Below are 20,649 nucleotides of genomic sequence, written 5' to 3'. Positions count from 1 at the left end.
GTGTTTCAACGCCACCATTTACGTCTAAAACACCGCGTAAGTTTTCACTGATTGCGTCATTTCGTTACGTAATTAAGGATCATAGTTTGTAGACGTCGTGAACACTCGTGACGCGCAACTATATGGATTTGGGTGATGAGGTAAATGTTGATGCACGGTCAAGATGAATGCACGCAGGGTTTCATATAGGTTATGGGTTTGGTGTTATGCTTGTCGAAGAAATGACAACAACACGCTCAATTCGTTCTCAATTCTCCTAAAGTAACGACTGCATAACGGGGTCATGAAGAGCGAACACGATAAGAGACATGGGACTGCATGAGTTTTGGAAGGCTGAAAGAACGAATAATTTGTACGCAGGTGTACGTGGACGGCAACTCTTCCAATGTTCACTTCAATCAGAGCACAAACTCTACGACTAACAGCCTTACACTAAACAACCTGAAGACGGGAGCTTCTTACGAAGCACGCGTCGTCGCCTTGACCACCAAGGGTGGTGGACCAGCCAGCAGCGCCGTGCTCTTCAAGATGGGTGAGCTGCGGCATTTTACCGGCAGTTTTGTAAAAGTACCATGAATAATTACTGGCATCGCTTTTTGTGCAGCCTGAATTTTATGAACGTAATGAGCGTCTTTTTATGCTAAGCAGGAATTATTGCACCTAAATTGGGGTGCAGTCACGTGGTACCACACTGCACTAACACGCACTTCTATACCGTGGACTCAGCGCTCAACAAGGTTACAGTCTAGAAGAGGTGAACATGCATGCCATAAGATAAACTCTACAAAAAGAACAGAAGTAAGAAGAAGTGTAACGCTGTGTTACTAATGTGCTACAAGGCCACGGTTTTAGAGGACCCCTGACACCTAATTTGGATACTCGAGATGATTGTGCTGTTGGATAGTCCTGCATGCGAGGCCACTTTTAGCCGATTATTAGTAGCGAGTGGAGTCTATAAAATAGTTGAAATTGGTTTTAAAGTAAAGGGGCATGATCATAGGATTATTAGGATTCAGTGGACATTTTTTTTGGGGTGTGCCGTAGGCAGACGCCCCTCGTAATGTTGCTGAGGCCGAGCAAGTATGGTCGGCGTCAGAAAACATTTGCGGGGCGCGCAGTATTCCCGGCCGGCACATGGCGAAGGCTATTGTTCGTCACCCCTCACGCTCTGTTGTTAGCGGCTATCAAAGTAGTTTTGGCTACTAACGATAGGAGTATCTTTCATCACGATATCAATTATATAAACAGTCCCGGCTGGTTTTTTCAATCGCTGCCGCCATCAATTACTTATATGCATATGTATGTATATATAAACAGGGAAGGATGCCCTAGCCTCCTTTTCCTGCGAAGTGAACATTGCCTTTCCGGCCGAGCTTGTCTGCGCGCGCGCTTATCTCGCCAGTGAACAGGGGGGAGGGGGGCGCATATTGTCACCGTGCTATCGCGGCAACGATCAGCGTGCGCCTTGTGCCCCCACAGCAGGCGGGAGCTTCTACGGGCGGCGCTCTCAACACACACACACACACACACACACACACACACACACACACACACACACACACACACACACACACTACCTGGAGCGGCCGTGTTCTCTTACACCTGCGTTTGGTAGTGTTACGTGAGATCGTATCTTATCTAATTGAGTTGACTGCCAGCCTCACTTCGTATATCAACGCCGTCACTTTGCAACGAGCCTTGTTGTGGTCATCTACTGTGTGGTCGCGCCACAGGAAACCTGGTTGCTTAGCAAGCGAATGTTTACTACAAATATTATTGCTCCTAAATATTCTAACCTTGCTTCGTAAAACATTCGAATGTGTTGCTATCGCATTCATTGCTTTGCCCTTTTGGCGAAACTGTGACTTTCTGTTTTCAGAAGGGGACACGCTCAAAGCACCTATACCGTTTCATTCTTCACCTCCCGCGGGTTCAGCTCAATGAAAACAGCGCGTTCGGCGTCACTAAAGATTGAGCACACGTAGTCTGAGGTGCTGCCCCACTGTGGGGCGCTAGTTTCTTATTATCAAAGCGGGCGTTTCGAACTGACGCAAATTATTTCTGAATTAAAAATGCTAACAATACTTATACAATGCAATTAGGATTTTATTTTGCCGTTGCCAGACGCAGATCTACAATTTTTTAAGAAAATGCTGCAAACCAAAACATTCGCTGCCAGGGGTCTTTTAAGTACAACTTACGAAATCCAGTTTGAATATGCCGTCACTACAAGCTTTTCACGTATCAAGAGGATGAGAGGGTGATGGAAATGGCAGGGAAGTTGCCGTGGAAAAAATGGTCCAGCATTATAACAGCGGCACAGCTATGTAATACATAACACTAGCACAAAAACGTAGCTGAGACAATTGTTTTGAATACATACAGAGGCTCACGAGGCTGCGAATTCTGTTTTCTTCTTTACAGAAAGCCCAGCGGAATCGACATCGCTTTCTACACCTTTTCAAAACATCGTAACACAGTCATGGTTCATTGCACTCTTTGGATTCTTGCTGCTCGTGGCTGTCACAATTTTCGTCCTACTTTTGATACGAAAACGAAGACTGCAACATGCAAAATCACTCACTACAGGTAAGCCACAAGCATGAAAGATGGGTTTCTTTTACGTTTTTGTCAGTCTCGTGCCTTAGCGTGACTTCTTCTGTTTTGCTCGTGTAATTTTCTATAATTTCGTCGACTAAGTTTCCTGATATTGATTAGCCACTAGCCCCGCCAAGGTGGCTAAGGTACTCGGCTGCTGACCCTCAGGTCACGGGATCGAATCCCGTCGGCAGCAGCTGCATTTCCGATGGAGGCGGAAGTGTTGTAGGCCCGTGTGTTCAGATATGGGTGCACGTTGAAGAACCCCAGGTGATCGAATTTTCCGGAGCCCTCCACTACGGCGTCTCTCATAATCATATGTTGGTTTTGGGACGTTAAACCTTACATATCAATCAATGATATTGTTGAAAGCCCATGCACCCAACACCTAAACCTTGATATCAGAGAAAATAATGAATGAAGGCACGAATAAATAAATCAAGTATTCAATCAGTTAACTTAAATCGCTAGATATACCATATGTTTGCTATCAACTCCACACTTTACATTGTAAAAGAAGTCCCATACATACATTTTGTCTTCTAATACTGTCTATTTTCATTGTACAATTCCTTTTTTTTCCTTATTTTTTTTTCCTAGTTCCTGTGCACAAGCAAGAAGACATCAGGTAAGCAATTCTGCTTACTAAGGTTTTGCGTTTGCGTTACTACTTTTTAATCATACTGTTTTACACTTGGCATGCCTGTTGCATGCTTAGAGAAAAATGTGTTGACAAACCAGACTAGTGAAAATAACGAACCAATGACTTCCTTGCTTCCCCCCTAAACCCCCAGCAACTGCTTCAATTCCCTCAATGGCCGTCCTGGCCTCAGTCCTCACGAAGCCTTGTGGATTAACCATAGTGCCTGGAGAACCTCTGACCAATCCAAGGACCCCTTTTGCGAAACCAAGCTTCTTAACAAAATGAGCTGTGCTACGAATGATCTTAATTACTCTAGGTGAGTTGCTTCCCAGCATGTCAATATTATGCTTAAACTTAGCATGTAACCGTTATGATAACCTGCAAATATTGCTGTTTGCATAAGCAATGCTGTATAATATTATCCTTGGCATTCCCAGAGGATTTTTCAATGGAAATTGCATCGTTATCAGGAGGTGCTTCTCAGCTGATATTTTAGTCTGTGTGAGTATAGAAAGAGTTTTTTAACGATTTAGAGTACGATGTGCTCTGCCATGAAAGAGTAAAAAGCCGTTCGTTGGCGTCGAACATCGCGATGCCGAAAGAAGCCCACGTATAATAACGAAAAGTGTTCAAAAAAAGCGGTTAAAAATTTTGAGTACTTGGTACTGTACAATGGGAGAGCATAGAGCCGTCCCGTGGGCCTCACAGCACCATTTTCCTTGCTTTCTGCACAGCAAAATTGCTACCAATCAACCGTAAATCCAAAGTACAGGTGACGAGAAACGTTGAATTGTGCAAAGCTTTGGAGATGAATACACCATTTGAACATGTTAACGTGTCCCAGGAGGTAGTTGAATGGGCCAAAATAAATATGCGCCTCAACGGCCTGTCAACATAACGATATAAAATGGAAATACGTGAGTTTCACGATGCGCATTAGTGTTTTTACCGAGTGATAACATTGTTATTCATTTCTTTCATTTACAGTGTCTATGCACCTCTAAACTGTGGGATCAATGCGCCTGACTATGCAGAAGTAGATGCCCAAAGCATGACAACTTTCTACAAGAAAGACCTTCCCTCAATCCCAGAGCCCTATGCAACAACCACGTTGATAAACCCATCACTCCAGAAGAGCCTAAATGGTTCTGTAAGTGAAATGGTATTGTCGCACTATTTTAACGCAGAGGTGCGTTTATTCGAAGCATTTTCACCCGATGAAGTTATGACTACTGAAGGCAGCTTCGTAGAAAAATATTGTGACGGCTATGCGCTAGGGGTGCAAAGACAGGAAAAAGCAGAGCTGATAGCCGTATTCTCATTTTTTTTCTCCTCCTGAGTCTCACATCACTCCTAACCTTCGCAGCCCTTTCCCATGTCCTTGCTATACTGCGATATTCATAACTATGCTACGCTTTACACTCTTGCCCAATTCCTTCCCTCCTCCTCTTCAATTTCCATTCACAGCCCCTGATTGATTGATTGATTGATTGGTGGGGTTTAACGTCCCAAAACCACCATATGATTATGAGAGAAGCCGTAGTGGAGGGCTCCGGAAATTTTAACCACCTGGGGTTCTTTAACGTGCACCCAAATCTGAGAACACGGGCCTCGACATTCACAGCCCCTAGCTAAACTACACTATACATGCTATGTTATCTTTTTTTTCTTTTGCTCTTTCCTTTCTTCCAAAGTTTTTATTCCTTGCATTTTTTCTCATTCTCTCGCCAATGGAAAAGCAACCATAAAGGTTGCCGTAACTACTTGTAGTACTAGCGTGCTTGGGTGGCCGAGTTGTTTACCACGATTGCCTTTGAATAGTGAGCGTCCGTGTTGGACTGCCGCCTCACCAAAAATATTAATTTCACATTTGTCTCCTCCTTCATCTCCTCATCTCCATTTTTTCCCTCTCCACCTCGACGAGCAAAGATTTCGCGTAACACTCACCGCCAACCTACCACCGACTCGTTGCCTGAGCCCTTCTCGTTTTACTTGGCTTTACTCTCTCTTACCCTTGCGGACTTAAACCTAGATCTCCCTCCTCCCCTCCTCTATCCGCCTCTCTTCTTCACTGCGCTCTTTCCTTCTACTGTTTTTGCTTTCCCTCGCACCTGCTGCACATAGTAGTGAGGGGGGGGGGGGGCTCGCCCGGTTTCTGTGACGAACATCCGCCTGAGTAGCTTTAAGCGAACGACACAGGGACCAAGCTCGAGCTTAAACAGCTCCGACGCCAAAGACTCCACGAGGGTTGGATAATTCTCGTAAGACATGCATTGTCAATGGTTACTGAATCTTCTGAATAGACATGTGTATAGGCATCTATATAGCAGCGAAGGCTGTTGTGAGATCGCGACAAGAGTCGCGTGCGCCGTTTTTGTCCGCCACCGCCGCAGGGGCCCTTAACTACTGTTACACGAAATAAGAAAAAAAAATGTTAGCAAATAAAGGCACCAAAGACACAACGGCATTCAAACCCGGGTAGCCTGCGTTCCAGTCCAGTATTCTACCGCTAAGTCATGACGACGCTTGAAATTTCGTCGCGAACTTTCCCTAGCAGACTTCCTGACGGGAGAGTGCCCCGCCGCGGTGGTCTAGTGGCTAAGGTACTCGTCTGCTGACCCGCAGGTCGCGGACTCGAATGCCGGCTGCGGCGGCTGCATTTTCGATGGAGGCGGAAATGTTGTAGGCCCGTGTGCTTAGATTTGGGTGCACGTTAAAGAACCCCAGGTGGTCGAAATTTCCGGAGTCCTCCACTACGGCGTCTCTCATAATCACATGGTGGCTTTGGGACGTTACACCCCACATATCAATCAATCAATCAATCGATCCTGATGGGAGAGGGATCGCGTTAGTATAAGTAGTAAAGTGCTTCAGCACAAAGAAGCAAAGGGACAATTGGGCGCCTCACAATGCGAATTGCGTAACGAGTGGTCGGCCAATGCTTCAACCCATTACAAAAGCTTGTTCTTGTTCATTTATCAATTGTCACGCATACCCACTTCAGGTATAATTCTCTATAGTCATCAGCTCCTGCGTAAAAATTTACGCAAAATTCCTTGTAAGTGTATCGTGGATACCACGCTTCTCCCAAGAACGCCTAAGGATAGCGTAGTGAGTGCCTGCCTGCTACACGAAATTTAATAATATTGCGTAGGATACCCTGCGAATATGCCTGTAGCAGTTACCCAAGAAGTGTTTAGAAAAAGCTCTGAAAGGTCGCGCTCACAACTTTTGCTATGACTGTGCTGTGTGTTCTGCGTAGGCCTAGTGGTTTTTAATTTTTTTTTGAGACATCTCGTTCGTGCGTTCTCAGTAACGCGGCAACACCTTTTCGTGTTGATTAATCTGTTAGCACATCGGCATTTCTTAATATTGGGAGAGCGCACTAACTGTGTAGTTAGATCAGTTGTTTCATCGAGACATTAGCGTTATGATCATACACATGATAAACTGTCAAAACGTGTCTTGTATATTGGTGGATTTGGAATACGAACTAAAAAAAACGCCTTAGCTACATACTTTCCACGAAGGTTTTATGTAGCGGCGGACAAAAAACGTTCGTCTGTAATGCAGTGGTATATATTCGAAAATCAGCAATCAAGCATGGAAAGCAAGTTCTAGGTCATAAGATATAGCACTAACAGCGCTTCGCTAAATAGTATACCTTGACAAATCCACCCGTTTTAGTGTGGCGTCTGCGTCTGTTGACTAGTTGAAACTCGGCGATTATAACGCATGTTTTTTTTTTTTTCAACTTTTTGCGAAATGTTTTATTGAATAATTTTATGCACCACCACTGATCGAAATATGTCTTCTACATATCGATTGTTGTTCGAATTTTCACAATTCCAATAGAATCAAGAAACCTTATTTCTTTTTTTTTCTCCATCTCAGGCTAAGGATGCTCGCAGTGGTAGCTCAGCCGAGGAAGGAAGCCGGAAATCTGAAAAGGGCTTTGACTTGGAGCTCACGCGCGCGAGTGAAGGTGGGCATTGGTGTTTCTTTTTTTTTTCAGCTGGCTCATGAAGCCAAATTATTACTTAAAACAGCTTAACCATTATGATGCTTTTTTGCAGTAAAATTAACCCTTAGTGCTTTGATAATTTTTGCAGATGGTATTACAGATAGGCTGCTAGATTCTGACAAGCTTGCCAGTCCAGCAAGTGACTCGGGAAGCTACACAACAGGTAATAGTTTTGTTCACAGTATATCGGAGTTGATTTCAACTGTGTACAGCATATATATCTGACCACAAGAACAACTATTTCTAATGAAAATAATATGCCAGCCATGTAAACAATGAGAGGTATCATGTGGCTGTTTAACGTGAGTGGTTATAGAGGCAATACATTTTGGTGCTTTCCGTACAACTTTGAAATTCTGACACTTACTCTTATTACAATAAAATTTTTACTTGGGAAATGTTCCGAGTGCATAACGCATTTCCGTTGAGCGATTTTTGTTTTATGCTCAACTTCTTACTGTTCTTTATTTTGATGAGCGTTCAGAGCTTCGACCATTTTTATTGTAAATATTTCTAACGGTTATAACAGTGCTTTTGATCTAATTGGTCATTATTTGTACTGCTAATAGCTCAGAACACCCTGAGAAGCCGTATGACGCATACACACAATGGGGATTAGTATTTAGTATTCATATGGGGCTTAGTATTTAGAAGCACAATCACTGCGGCCAAAGACTGCGCTAGAACAGAAGTGTACCTTGAACGCCGTGCACGGTATGACTGTCGTTTCAGATGAGTATGGAATGCCTATCAAAAAGTGCCGCCAAAAATTTTCTCGGGGAGGGTCTTCGTCCAAGGGACCAATGATGAATTGGTCCGAACTTATTCCTCCACCGCCTGAGCAACCACCCAGCGAGGCTGGGTCTCCAACAGGTACTCCAGCCTGCCTTAGAGGAACGCCACCTCGCAATGCGCAGCTCAAGCAGAAGGTGAGCACTGTTAGAATGCGTGCATTAAGTACAACGCATGCAGTGGAAGCTCTACATTTGGAGTGGTAACCAACTGGCATTCGATAAGCATTTATTGCAACACCAAAATGATAATTAGAAATACTTTGTACTCCCAGCATAGTTTTGTTTTTAAATATTGATTATCACTATATGTGACCTAGGGATGTACCTCGTATCTGTTAAGGTGTGTCTTTTTTAAAGGAAGCACCAGTGTATGTTATTTCATACCTCAATCTTGTTAAACAACTTCTCTGTTTACGGTTTTTTTTTCTTAAGGGCAGTTTAGTTAGACGGGCCTTTTGATTGAGCTACCAATAAAATGAGCATATGAACAATGCCTCAAAGGCTTTGGGGAGAGGGTTTCGCTTGAGTGGTATCTGTGTGTATTGCATGACTGTGCATATGCATATTGAGTATATATCCAACCAATGCATGAAATAGACATGAAAACTAAGCCCTGTTTTAGCCTAGGTAGGCTGCTAAAAATAAATGAACGCTCACGTTTGCCTGTACACTACAGCATCTGCCATGTCCTTCAGCTTCTGAACGAGAAGCATGGGTCTATTTATTCGTCGCCTATTTTGCTTCCATCTCTCGCAGTACAACAAACTTTTTTTTTTCAGTTTCAAATAAACGGAGCACAACCGACGTCCAACATGAGGGGAGCACACGGTCAGCCTCGAGTACAAACGCACTCCCCAAGGAGCATCATGAACCAATCCAGCAACAGCCTAGGAAGCTCCTATGGCGACTCCTATCAAAACGTCCCGCCATTCTTTCCCAAGGGGCAAAGGCCCCTTCTCAAACCGCTGCTGCCCCAGCAGTCACAGCAGCAGCCAAATCAGCAGCAGCAGCAGCAGCAGCAGCAGCAGCTGTTCAGCAACCCTTTCATAGACAGGGGAGTGCAGTCCTCGCTGCCATCACTCATCAGTGAGCCCCGTTATTCGATCTCTGTCACAGACCCAACAGGATATCGGTTCGGCGCCGCCCAGGTTGAGTACAAGCATCGACGTCTGTTGAAAGTGTGTCGTAGCACAGTGCCTGCTTTTTCGTGTACCTAAACGATCGAAAAAGTTGCGTCCCTTACACAAAATGAACTTAGAATGTACGAACGATAACTTTAAAACAAAAAGAAACTTGAAACGAACTCTTCTACCGAACCCGTTGCATCAACTAGTGCTGAAGATGTTTTGAACCACTTCTTCAAGTAATCATGAAATGATGCTGGTGTCGGAGTTTATTAACCCGCAAGTCGACCACCGCGAAACTTTGCCGAATACGTTGAAATTGTGTGGAGCCGCACTGATTTGTCACACGCTTTATGTGCTCTCTGATCGCGTACAGACACGTTCGGTGGTAGCTGCACAGGGGTGGGTAGCACGGGAGAAAAGAAATTTAGTCAGAACATGTCACGACCTTGAGCACTGTAATGAGTGCTGTCGCTTTTTTTTTTTTCGTAGAGGTTCCTGTGCGTGAGTGTGGCTATAGCTTTGTATATTAGCAGACTATCAGGCGTCGTGCCGGCAATTCGGGGAATCCTGTGGCAAGGAGCACATCAGATCTAACCACCTCTCTCGATTCTCTCGCATATTGGTCAAACGTATGATGTATTTTGTTCGTAGTGAAAAAAAAAAAACAGTAGGTGCTGCCAACTCCGAAAGCAGTTAGCCCAGGCCGCTGTATAAAAAAACTGGTGCCCGAAAAAATAGCACCCTCGCGCAACGCTGGTAAGCTCTCTTTGCCACACATGAGTGCGAAATTTGGTCGAGATGTTCATAGCGGTGTATGCTATCCTCTACAGGATGTGTTTTTCCACCGAGCACAATTGCTGGTTCATGACCCTCTCATAAATGCAGCTGATACATCGCAGAGAGTTAGGAAAGGCGGTTAAATGTAGGCTTTAAACGTCAAGAAAGCGTGGACATGAAATAAGAAACGAGAGTGTTCGCCCAACTAAGATCTGTTTTTTAACACGAAAGTGTTTAATGCCGGGGTTCAACACGGCTCCGCTGACGTCCATCGCGGAAGTGATGTTGAAAAATCTATAATAAGAGCTTGCAAAGCAAAAGTCAGGAGGTAAAGATACGTCGCGCGGAATCGAAGCAGCAACTTCTCGATCCTCAGCGTGCATTACTACGCTACAAAACGTACAATGTCTGGAGGGCTAGCGGCAAGGCATTTGTATACACCAGACACCATTTGGCAGTTCTCAGAGCTTTGAAACTTTAGCGCGTTTTCGTTATCAGTGGCGACATGACGTGACGATCTCGTGTTCGACGAGCTCTCAAGGTCATCGCCTCCACGAAGCCCCACCCCCATGGTCCCACCGAGTGTGGTTTCTTCTGCGCGTGCACTTATCAGACTCGTAATTCTGGAGAAGACGAAGGTCACTTCACAAGCGGCCACGGCCGCGGTAGCGAAAGGAGCACGCTGCTGACGCACGACGCAGGAAAAAATGTGGCAGTTTTTAGTCCGCACTCCTCCTGTGTATGCTAATTTCGTGAGTGTGTTCTGCTTGAAGTGCGCGCTGCAAGTTTCGAGCTGCTTGCCGTTCCTAACGCGTCTTAGCAATTTGTTGCTGATGCTGAAACGATGCACAATAAACGCTCACCTACCTCTGCAAAGACACGTTTTACTTTAGTGTTAATCGATTTCTATATGGAAGGACCAGCCAAGTTTTTTTTTGTTTTTTTTTCGTAGGTTACATATACGAGCCCACAAATGCTGACTCGGATTTGGAACTAATGACACGGCCGCGTTCAATAGAGTCCAGCATTGCCGGAGACACAGATTATGCACCAAGCCACGGTTAGTATTTGTTGCCACGAAGTTTAGTACGCCTTCATATTTACGAGCAATAAAAAAAGAGAGCTTGGGGCAACCTTAGCACGATTTATCTATTGACAGCATCACTGTATGTTTTCATGTGGGCTTGTGTTGACTATCAACTGAATTTGCCCTTGTGGGGTAGCATTGCCATGCCTTATGTTAGGCTTAGCTGGAAAGTATGCCTTAACCCTGCATAGATGGAGCGTGCAAGGCCACGCTCTGCCGTTCGGAGAACACGACGTTTGCGTAGATTTACCCCCATTCCTACCAGTATGCAAGTCGCACTAATACGTCACACGAAAGAACAGAGGAACGAAGGGCCGCTTGTGCCGACGTTAGCTGGGGGAAACAAGGAGATTGCGTTCTGAAACTGGCGCTCGCAGCATAACAGGGTAGTTACGTTACTTCTAACTCATCGAAAGCAAAAATAGTATCAAAATTATTTTGGTAAAAGGTTGTCTAGACAATAGCTTACACCCTACAACTGGTTTTGAAGGGGAACGAAGTAATAATGTGTGAACAAGATACGTTTTATGATGTTGGCGGAGAGAAAAAAGAGGTGTGTGATTCAAGGAACCGGGGTTGTATAGAGGCGTAGCTAACAACAGGTTATAAAGGCGGTCTTGTATATAAGCAAGAAATAAAGAAGCAGGAATCGTGGACCAGCAAGAAATGAAGAAATAAGCGAGAAATAAGGTTGTACTGTATTTCGTAAAGTAAAGCTGTGAATAAAAGGGACATCCTGTGTAGCTATTGGTCATCGCTACGTTTTGAAAAAAAAAAGGATGCCGACAAAGATAACAATCAGTTACAATGAAAACTGTTACTCGTCACTTGTGGTGGGGTACTTCCGTGTTGCTGTTCCATAACTGCCGGCTCAGTAGTTTTTATTAGAAGTTACGTAATGTTCTTCTCTTTGCTTCTTTACGCAGCGCCATCGTGGGCCAGCACGACGGAGCGGAGCAACAGCTCTTGCACCAGCGGCCGCTCTAGCCGCGCGAGTTCCTATGACGACCCCGTCTACAACGAGGTGGACTTTGCTAGCGCAGTAGTGCGAGCAGCGCAGAATTCCGGCTTCCAAGTCAACGGCTCAGTCGTATCTACAACAACACCGGCACAAGAGCAAGGTCCGCTATTCACCATTTTGAGAGAGGCACTCCGTACATGATGCGCGAACTCAGAGATGCGGCCATAGTGCTGATAGATAGCTGCCGTAGATTATATTGCCTGCGATATCTACTAACCAGTAAAAATTGCATTTAATGACGAGAGGGACGTCATTTCGCGTCACGTAAAACTTGTAAATGTGTACGTTACTCATGAGATTTGAATCCTCGGCATAGCTTAATGGCAGAAAAAAGAAATGCTCCTCTATTTCTGCTTTAAACAAAAGCGTGTGCCGTCTCATTGATGTGCAGGTGCCAAGCGCCGTGCTAACGAAAGGCATCATAACCAGCAAAATCAAAAAGTCACGAACTTGCCGCCCAATGCGAGTAAGACACTAACGCATCAGATGAAGAATACTGGTAAGTACGACAGAACGAAGCGTTAAGGAGGTCTTGTTAATTGAAATGTACTATTGCAAAAAGAAAGTTCCACGACCTTCAATATATTTATTCTTGAAATTTTTATTTTCGTTTTGCAGAAGCACATCCCCAGAATCAGCTTTTTTCATTAAGCCTGCCTAGTCAGAGGACGTTTGATGACCAGCGTCTCGAACACGATGAAAATAATCAGCCTATGCAAAGCAATGATGGTAAGCACTTTTAAGCGGCCGAGAAATGTTTGGCATGACCATCGCAGTTTAATAGACAATTTAAGGACATGGTCTTTACTAGTCGATTGCGATTAAAAATTTTTAAGTGGCGGGTTTTTTTTTTAAGTCAAACTTGTCCAGCAGCGTCTGCAACGCAATGAATTGGGCGAGCTATATTGAGCTTCAGTACTCACTTCATTACGGAAGTGAAATGCCATTCACAAATATTTATATTTGCGCAGCAATAAAACAACTTTTGGTGCTCCGATTTTTCTAAAACTGTTTACCACAAGTGTGCGCTAGTCGCTTACACCTACTAATGCGACAGTGCATTTACATAAAAGCTACAATCTAATAATAATGATTGTCTGTGATAACGCGCCTGCCTCAACTCATAGCCCGATTAACACACCTTCGCTGTCCTTCCTCCTCCTCCTCCTTAATAACACACACATAGTTTTTTATGTTCGTAGAATTACTTTTTTCTAGTGATGTGAGTGAATTCTCAATAGGCATTGTGCTAATTTTACGTTATCATTCATGAGCTCGTAACTGCATTTACTTGTTTGTTTACTTTTCAGGTGCACCATACAAGCCACCTAGCTTCCACATTTACCACGATCCTCCCCACTTGCTGACGCCTCCTGAGAGTGGACGAAAACAGTGGAGAGCAGTAAGTCGAGACGGAGAAGTCAGTGCCCAAATATTAAAGTGAGTAGGAAAAAAATCTCCAGTTTATTTTTTGTTTGTTCTACAAGTACATCAGGCATTTGTTGCCCAGTGGCTGCTTGGCTCTTTTGTAAAGATTCAATCGACTATTACGTGCCGGAATATTTCTTTAGAGGGGCCCTTAACCACTTTTCTAAGTAATCACCCTATGGCCCCATTACCTTCGTTTACGGTCTCACGAATACACTGCTGCAAATTTTCTCGACTTGTTAAAGAACGCGCGCAGTACAGGACTCAGTGGCTTAGCGAGGGAGGAGCATACCGGGCCCGCGCCCCCTCCAGAATTTTTGTTTCGCCAAGGCATGCCAAATGAAAAATCACCATTTCAACCCTTCCCCCTCTTCCATCCGCCCCTCCCCCCGAAAAAAATTCCGCCTACGGCCCTCACAGTAGTTTGCCATGCCCTTTAATTGGTTTTTCTGTTCTCTCGTCCCGACGTGCATGCTGGGAGCGGCATAAAAGCTGCAGGCAGAAGTGGCGTGGCGTAAATAAGTTACTTCAGAGCGCGTCCTGATCTTGAACACGCGTGATGAAACGCTCTCTCGCGTTTTGGTTCCCCTGCGCGAGTGTGGTTTACGGTTAGCAGTATATAAAGCACAGTGCCGGCATGAGGTGCTATCCCGTGGAAGAAAGTGCACTTTAACCCAATGCCGTCGTTTCTGTCGACAGCGTTTGTGTCGATCATTGACCAATGGCATGTTAGCTGGTTTTTGACGCGATGCAGCAGGCGCCGGCAGTTTTGGAGAGAGTGAGCATGGACTACTCAGAAAAGATTGGCTTCGTGCTCTCTTCTAATGCCTTTTTGTCATGCACGACTGCAAGATTTGACAGAACTTTCCGTAACAGTATGTGCTATTCCTAGGATGTGTGTGTGTGTTTTCACCTAGCCCGGGGGTAACCGTTGACTTTTTGAACACGTTTTGTGGTTTCCAAAGGTACAAAGGCATATTTTCTTAAGGTTACTTATAAAGATTGAGGACGGCAAGCGTGAAGGCATGAAAAAATATTAAGGCAAGATTAATCACAAGACAGAAGAATAGGATAACATAAAACATGTGGAGTAAAGGTGCCAATAAATTGGTTTGAATGCATATGAACTTAAGTGACATGTGCAAGAAGTGGAGGCGTGCACTTCAGTTTAGCTGGAAGCTCACATACTCCATCAATGTTGTCGAACACGAAAGTTTGGCGCGCAGTGTCTGCATATGCCTGGATGCCTTAAATTTATAGAGAACCTCACAGACTTTCTTTTTTGTGTGTGTGTTTCCAGTGACCATTTCTACCATGGGTCGACATGAAGTGCGTTGCTTCTTCAAAGAAGAAAAAACAACAACAAAGAATGAAAGAAGCGCTTCTACTTCATCAAGACAAAATGGCGGTCCTGCATCAGGACCGCTAATCAAGATCCTGCCATTTACATACGGATGCAAACGCGAAAAGTTGGTGGAAATGTAACTGCTGTGTAAACGCGTCGACGTGACTTGCCGACCAAGTTCCTTCCGTTGCTGTCGTAGAAGGTGCACTTTAGCGCGACAAGTCCGTCAAAGTATGCAAGTGGATGCGACGAGTGCCAAATACGGATATACTATGCAATAATTGGAAGAAAAATCGAGACACCTCGGGCATCAGGCCTCTCGTGTACCGGAGGACGAAGCTGGTGTGTTTGTGTTTTCGTGAGTGTGAGTGCTTGTGTGGTGCGTGTGAACTTAGCAAGAGGTGTACAAAAAATTATATATATGCAAGATTCTGTTTTGTAGATATGCAAGCGCGAAGGCGATCGCAACCTGTTGTATGTGCCGACTCCAAGCCTGTACAGCGGTGGACATCGTCAGCGCCTCGCTCACTCTTACAGTGCCGCCACTTCAGAGCATATCACTACTGGACTGAGCTCTGCGTATTGTGATTGCTGAGTGGGCGCTGCGGGACACTCTTCCTACGTGGCGCAGCTTTTAGCCGAAGTCTTCAGAGATGATCACCGGTTTGTGTACAGACGACATTATCCCTTTCGTGTGGGTCAGCGTACCCTGGCTTTTTTTCTTTTAATTTATTGTTGAAGACTTTGCTTAATTTTTTACGTAAAATGCGTGTACAAAAACCAGAAGACAGAATGAAGTCACGGAAATAAAAGAAGTCACTATTGTTTACCTGCTGAAAGTCTGAGACGTGTGTTACTCGAGAACGATTGTCTGTCTTCTTGCCGCATGCTGTTCTTGAATTTTGATACTTCTTCAGAAACATATCTTCTTACTTTTTCATTGACATATTCAGGTCATTTTTTTACGCTATCTGTCAAGTGCCATTGCACTGTTCCCCATTCCTTCTTCGCTTTTTTAACAGAATGAGCACCGAGTAAAAGTTTTTTGCGATCTTCCAGACCATCATGTCTTGCGCCGTTTCGAGTTGTGTGAAAACGATCATAAAAATAAAACCGTATATAATATGCGTGGAATAGGTTAAGTTAAGACTTAGAAGGCACAATGCGGTAGGCCGTACGTTAAAATTGCAGTCATATCTTTAGTAGCATTTCAGGAGTACTGACCCAGCTGTCTTTAAGGTTAACGGTTTTTTTGGGCGCTTCTACGACTTCTCGAGAAATTTTTTCTACCAGAACTGCGTATATAGTGTACGCGTGCTGCTGAATTGAGGTGAGTATTCACAGTCTCGGATTATTGGATGCCTAGATGCCCTGCAACTAGCACGGTCACAATGTCTAAGAAACTTTTGTTCAGGTTAGACCGACATAAATGAAGCCGCTAGACAAGGGTGTAGAATAAACGGCGCCTTCACCACAGCACGAACTGATCGCGTTGATTTGTGGTGCAGCCGACATTCGTACGTCCTGTATTATTTACTCTTCAAATTTATTGGGCGAGTTGGTGAGTCATGACGGTTTGAAATGCGAGCGCAAAACGTAGACAGGGGCAGTAAAGACGGAGACAAGCGCTCGTTCGAGTTTTAGCTTTCCCGTCTACGTATCACGCTCGTATTACTCGTTTGCAAAGACATGGCAAGCGACCAAGAGCCGAAAGAGGACGCGTATTCGATTTCTGCTGCCTATATTTTTCAGGTTGACTGTGAAGTAGATTATGTAAAGAAAAGGCACAGCAGTGCGAGATGCCATGCGCTTATCGAAAGAGGGCACACTCTTTTACGTATGTCCTTTCTGTCCTCAAAGAACTCTTAACCGCGAAAGTTTTGTTTGAAAGTTATTTAACAGTAATTTGTAGCTTTGCGTCTGGCACTGCCAAAATTATACCGTAAATGTTTCAACACAACGTATAATTAATGCTAGCGGCGTTAATTCACAACGATTTCACGTCAGTTCAAAAGACCCGCCTAAACACCGTAAGAAACTTGCGCCCGACAGTGAAGCAGCGCCTAAGACCTGCGTGCGATGAAGACTGAAATGATGCGTTGGGTTTGAGAGTGCCCCCCCCTCCCCCTCAAAAAAAAAAAAAAAGAAAAGCATTCCTGGTGTTAGCAGCCTAACCCATCTGGAGAGTAGGCTGACAACAGAGTGAGAGGGGATTCTGTCTGTGTGACCGTTCGTCCATCTAGTCAACACTCCAAGTACCACCACCTCGCATCGTTTCATCATATATTCCGCATATAGAAGCACCGCCATCCAGCGGACATTCCAAGGACTAAAGGAGAGGTGGCACACGCACGCTTTCTTAAGGCTTGCGCTTCATGTTTACTTCCCACCTTTAACCACCTCGAGTTCATGGTATATACTAGTTAACTGTATTCATGGCACTGCGGCTCAACGCTCGCTAAACCTTTCTAAAACCTAAGAGGTTACGCCCAGCGAGTATAACGTAGCAACCCTTTCTTGTCAGATAGCGCTCAATGTACATGCCAATGTCTGCTAATAAGGAATGAGAGACAGGAAAATTCGGCTTTTAGTTAACGCGCACGCTGCGAATTTTTTATTGTTCAACAACACACAGGAGAAATCTCCCACCGGCACCACCTTGCAGGTCAAAGCGTAAAACATGTTACGCACTACTACGAGGGACGAACGGGTGCCGCTTTAAGGAGCTTCGCCCCTAAAAAAGCTCGTTTTCTTGAATGCTCCCGCGTTCTTTCTTCGGCTAGTACATGTCTCCCGCGGCTTCGGTACCACCAGTGGCTCTGCTTTCTCTTCGATTAGTGCGAACATAACAATTCTATCCGTGCTCCCTCAGTGCATTTCTATATACATCGCAAACTTTTGCCCTACGTGTCGTGATTGCTTTCCCGACTGCAGCAAGCGAGGTCAATATTTGTTTCGCTACCGGAGCTTCGGTATGTCAGCTCGCCGAGTTTGACATTTCCGGCCGTGTCCCCTGTTCCCTGAAGCGTGGGCCATTTCATCCCAACCTTCTTGTCTTGCCTTGCTTGGAAATGCCAAGGATGGACCGTCGTCATCTTTGTTCTTTTTCTTGAGCTGTCAGCGCACACTTCCGAAGTGCCCATACTGCCCTTCTTTCTTCCCAGCCTGCGCACTCTTTATTGTCAGGAAATATCGAAATATAAGCCGACTGTGGGAGGTGATTGACCTCTGGGTTGCTTAATGTCGGCATCCAAGGCGCCTATTTTACGCCTTTCGTTGATTTTGTAACAAGGGAGATATTTTACTCCATCGTTTCGAATCACGCTTCGAAGGACCCTCATCCTGGTCTTCATTGACCCGCAAAGGATCTATATAACGGTTGCGTATTTATCGGGTACGTTAGAAAACGAATACGGAAGGTGATCGATCAATGCCAATTTATGGTGTTTTCGTTCCAAAATAGCCAGCGAGGACAAAGCGCTTAGCAAGGGTATCAGCAATTGCTGAATGCCTATCAAGACTTGTGCACAGGAAACGACCACCTTTGTTTTTTTTTTATTTCACCATTGCTCTTGTTAGGGTAACTCGAGAAACAACGCCTATGAATATGTTTATATTATAGTTAGTTTCTTGATTCTTTTTTTTGATGTTGTTGAAAACTTTCTGAAGCATACCGCGCCTTTAGACGCCTATGCTTGGTATATAAACAATCAGGCAGAGGGGAGGGAAGTGATTTAAAATGAAAAGAAGAGAAATGTGAGCCCCGTAACTGTCTCTCAGGGGGAGGACACCTCAACAGCAGCTCACGAGGGGTAGGGGTAAAGGAGGGATTAAAAAAGATAGGATTAAAAGGTAAAGAGATAGAGAGTGGGGAAGGAGAGAGCGAGGCGCAGTGACAGCAAACGACGGAATTAAGGAGAAGATAGGAATGATGGACATAGTCGCAAGAGTCCGATAATGGGGCACCACTCGGCGAGAGCTCTTGTCGGCGTCAGGAGATGGCGTAGGGCGAGCCCAATCGGCCAGAGCTGTGCTGTCGTTGGAGATCGCGGGGCCACAACTGGTCGGCACGAAATCCAGCGAGCGAGTAATCAGGCACTCCAGGGAGTGTTTGAAATCTACTGCTAGGCTTCTGGCACATTTATGTCGCGTTCGCTCAAAGGTAAACAACATGGCGTAAAAATTTTGACCTCTTCATGTGGAACATACAGCTACCGCTCAGTTTGCTTTATAACGTAGGTTCTTTTACTGTGTGTCTTGCACTAAATCTGCAGAGATGATAGATGCACGATCGAAAACAAAAACATACAAGACAAATGGGTTATTTCTAACAGAGCCCGCGTCTCAAGCACGTAATCAAAAACAGCCGGAGGCGTCAAGATTCGAATAAAGGATAGCTGAAATAGTTGGTGCTTATTGCCAGTAGAATGCTGGGAGTGCAAGCCCTAGCATTGCCTACAAACAACGGCGTACAAATACGCCAAAAAAAGTCACATTGCAATCTCTCAACAGCGCCACAACAGTGCATGTTACCGCTCTGATAAATCTTACGTTAACCGAATATATCCTGCCTGAAACCAAGGAAATCAGGATATGGAAAACAGATTGCCCTATTCAATTCGTAGAGTCACGGATGACGCACAGAAGATGTGAATTCTCACGCTTCGTCACATCTCACTCTATGTGTTGGAAATACATAGATGATGTTCGTGTGTATATCCGCTATAAATGTCCACACTCCCACCTCTTTTCACCGGAATGCTTGAGCGTTGAGACAAACTGTTTTGGCACCCGTTGATTCTCACAGTTGCATACGATGAGTAAGGCTGTTTATTATTGGGGGAATTGTACGTGGTATACGAACCAATGACATTTTTATATTTTAGCCTTGGCGATTCGATGTGTAATAAACAATTAAAGTACTAACTAAATGATCTGAAAATAATGTGCTATGAATATATTGCCTCTTCTCGTTATCCAACAAATTCGGCTGATTTGTATTACCCCCATAGCAAGATGCAACGGTGGGAGTAAACTTCTAAGATTGTTTTCTTCATTTAAATAAAAATGCTTTAATTAGTTTTTTTGTACAAAAGTTGTCATGATTCTGAATCGTAGGCGCTAAACTGCTTTTCTTGAACCATCCTAGTGCGGTGCAGACGTCTGAACTAAGCCCAAAAAGGAGTTCTTACCTAATTCAAGATTTTATTTTAGAGCTTATGCACGGCATTATTGAAAAATAGAAATTTAGGAAATGGTATATTTTATGAAAAAGTTCTATACAATAGTTCATGCATTTCATATTTGATCGTGTTTTGTAAAGAAAAAGTTCTTGAAATACTAAAATTTTGTCAATATTACCCAGCTGCTAAGGAGCAAAAGATATAATGCCACTTCAACGAACACTCCTAAATCAAATAATGATACTCTAAGAACGCGAAAACAAAAGCCCGTGATGACAGAATCTCCGAAACGGCCTCTTTATAGCAAATATTTTTGTACCTGTTTTTTCAACGTTTGATGAAGTTCAAATGGCACTCACGTGTACAAGAATAGCTTTGCCGATCATAATATTTTGGGAAGCTACTGTAGAAGTAATGAGTGTATGCGCGTAATGTGCTGCCATTTACAGAGATGTCGGTTTTTTTGTCGAGCGCTGAAATTGGGACAGGTGGTGTGGAATATCCGAACCCAAAGTTCCAATGGCACGTGTTATGCTTCGGGTAAGCAGAATTTCCCACAATTTCCGAACATAATTTGAGTGTAAGCTGAACAAGTATATGTTTCTAAAAGAAAACTATTTTG

The 20,649-nt window shown here is 44.3% G+C and overlaps 1 protein-coding gene across 4 annotated transcripts in view; it reads left to right on the top strand.

Moving 5' to 3' along the window:
• The window catches only part of LOC119172369 (protein sax-3-like), a 169,184-nt gene extending 153,501 nt beyond the window's left edge, over positions 1-15,683 (top strand). Inside the window, exons 13-27 of one of the 4 annotated variants that reach the window (XM_075893668.1) lie at positions 361-532; positions 2,425-2,589; positions 3,199-3,226; positions 3,393-3,557; positions 4,229-4,391; positions 7,136-7,226; positions 7,354-7,428; positions 7,998-8,194; positions 8,839-9,145; positions 10,916-11,023; positions 11,977-12,171; positions 12,463-12,570; positions 12,690-12,800; positions 13,382-13,511; positions 14,800-15,683. In XM_075893668.1, the coding sequence (XP_075749783.1) occupies positions 361-532; positions 2,425-2,589; positions 3,199-3,226; positions 3,393-3,557; positions 4,229-4,391; positions 7,136-7,226; positions 7,354-7,428; positions 7,998-8,194; positions 8,839-9,145; positions 10,916-11,023; positions 11,977-12,171; positions 12,463-12,570; positions 12,690-12,800; positions 13,382-13,511; positions 14,800-14,827 (2,043 nt within the window). In that variant the 3' untranslated portion in view covers positions 14,828-15,683. Of the gene's footprint in view, positions 1-360; positions 533-2,424; positions 2,590-3,198; positions 3,227-3,392; positions 3,558-4,228; positions 4,392-7,135; positions 7,227-7,353; positions 7,429-7,997; positions 8,195-8,838; positions 9,208-10,915; positions 11,024-11,976; positions 12,172-12,462; positions 12,571-12,689; positions 12,801-13,381; positions 13,512-14,799 lie in introns of those variants that run through there. The other 3 variants (XM_075893669.1, XR_012894987.1, XR_012894986.1) reach the window with 3 other exon arrangements.
• The last annotated feature ends 4,966 nt before the right edge of the window (positions 15,684-20,649 follow it).

Source organism: Rhipicephalus microplus, chromosome 4 (genome assembly GCF_043290135.1).
Source record: "Rhipicephalus microplus isolate Deutch F79 chromosome 4, USDA_Rmic, whole genome shotgun sequence".
Taxonomy (NCBI): Eukaryota; Metazoa; Arthropoda; class Arachnida; order Ixodida; family Ixodidae; genus Rhipicephalus; species Rhipicephalus microplus.
Note: the sequence above shows the minus strand (reverse complement) of the source record. Positions and strands in the feature narration are given on the sequence as shown.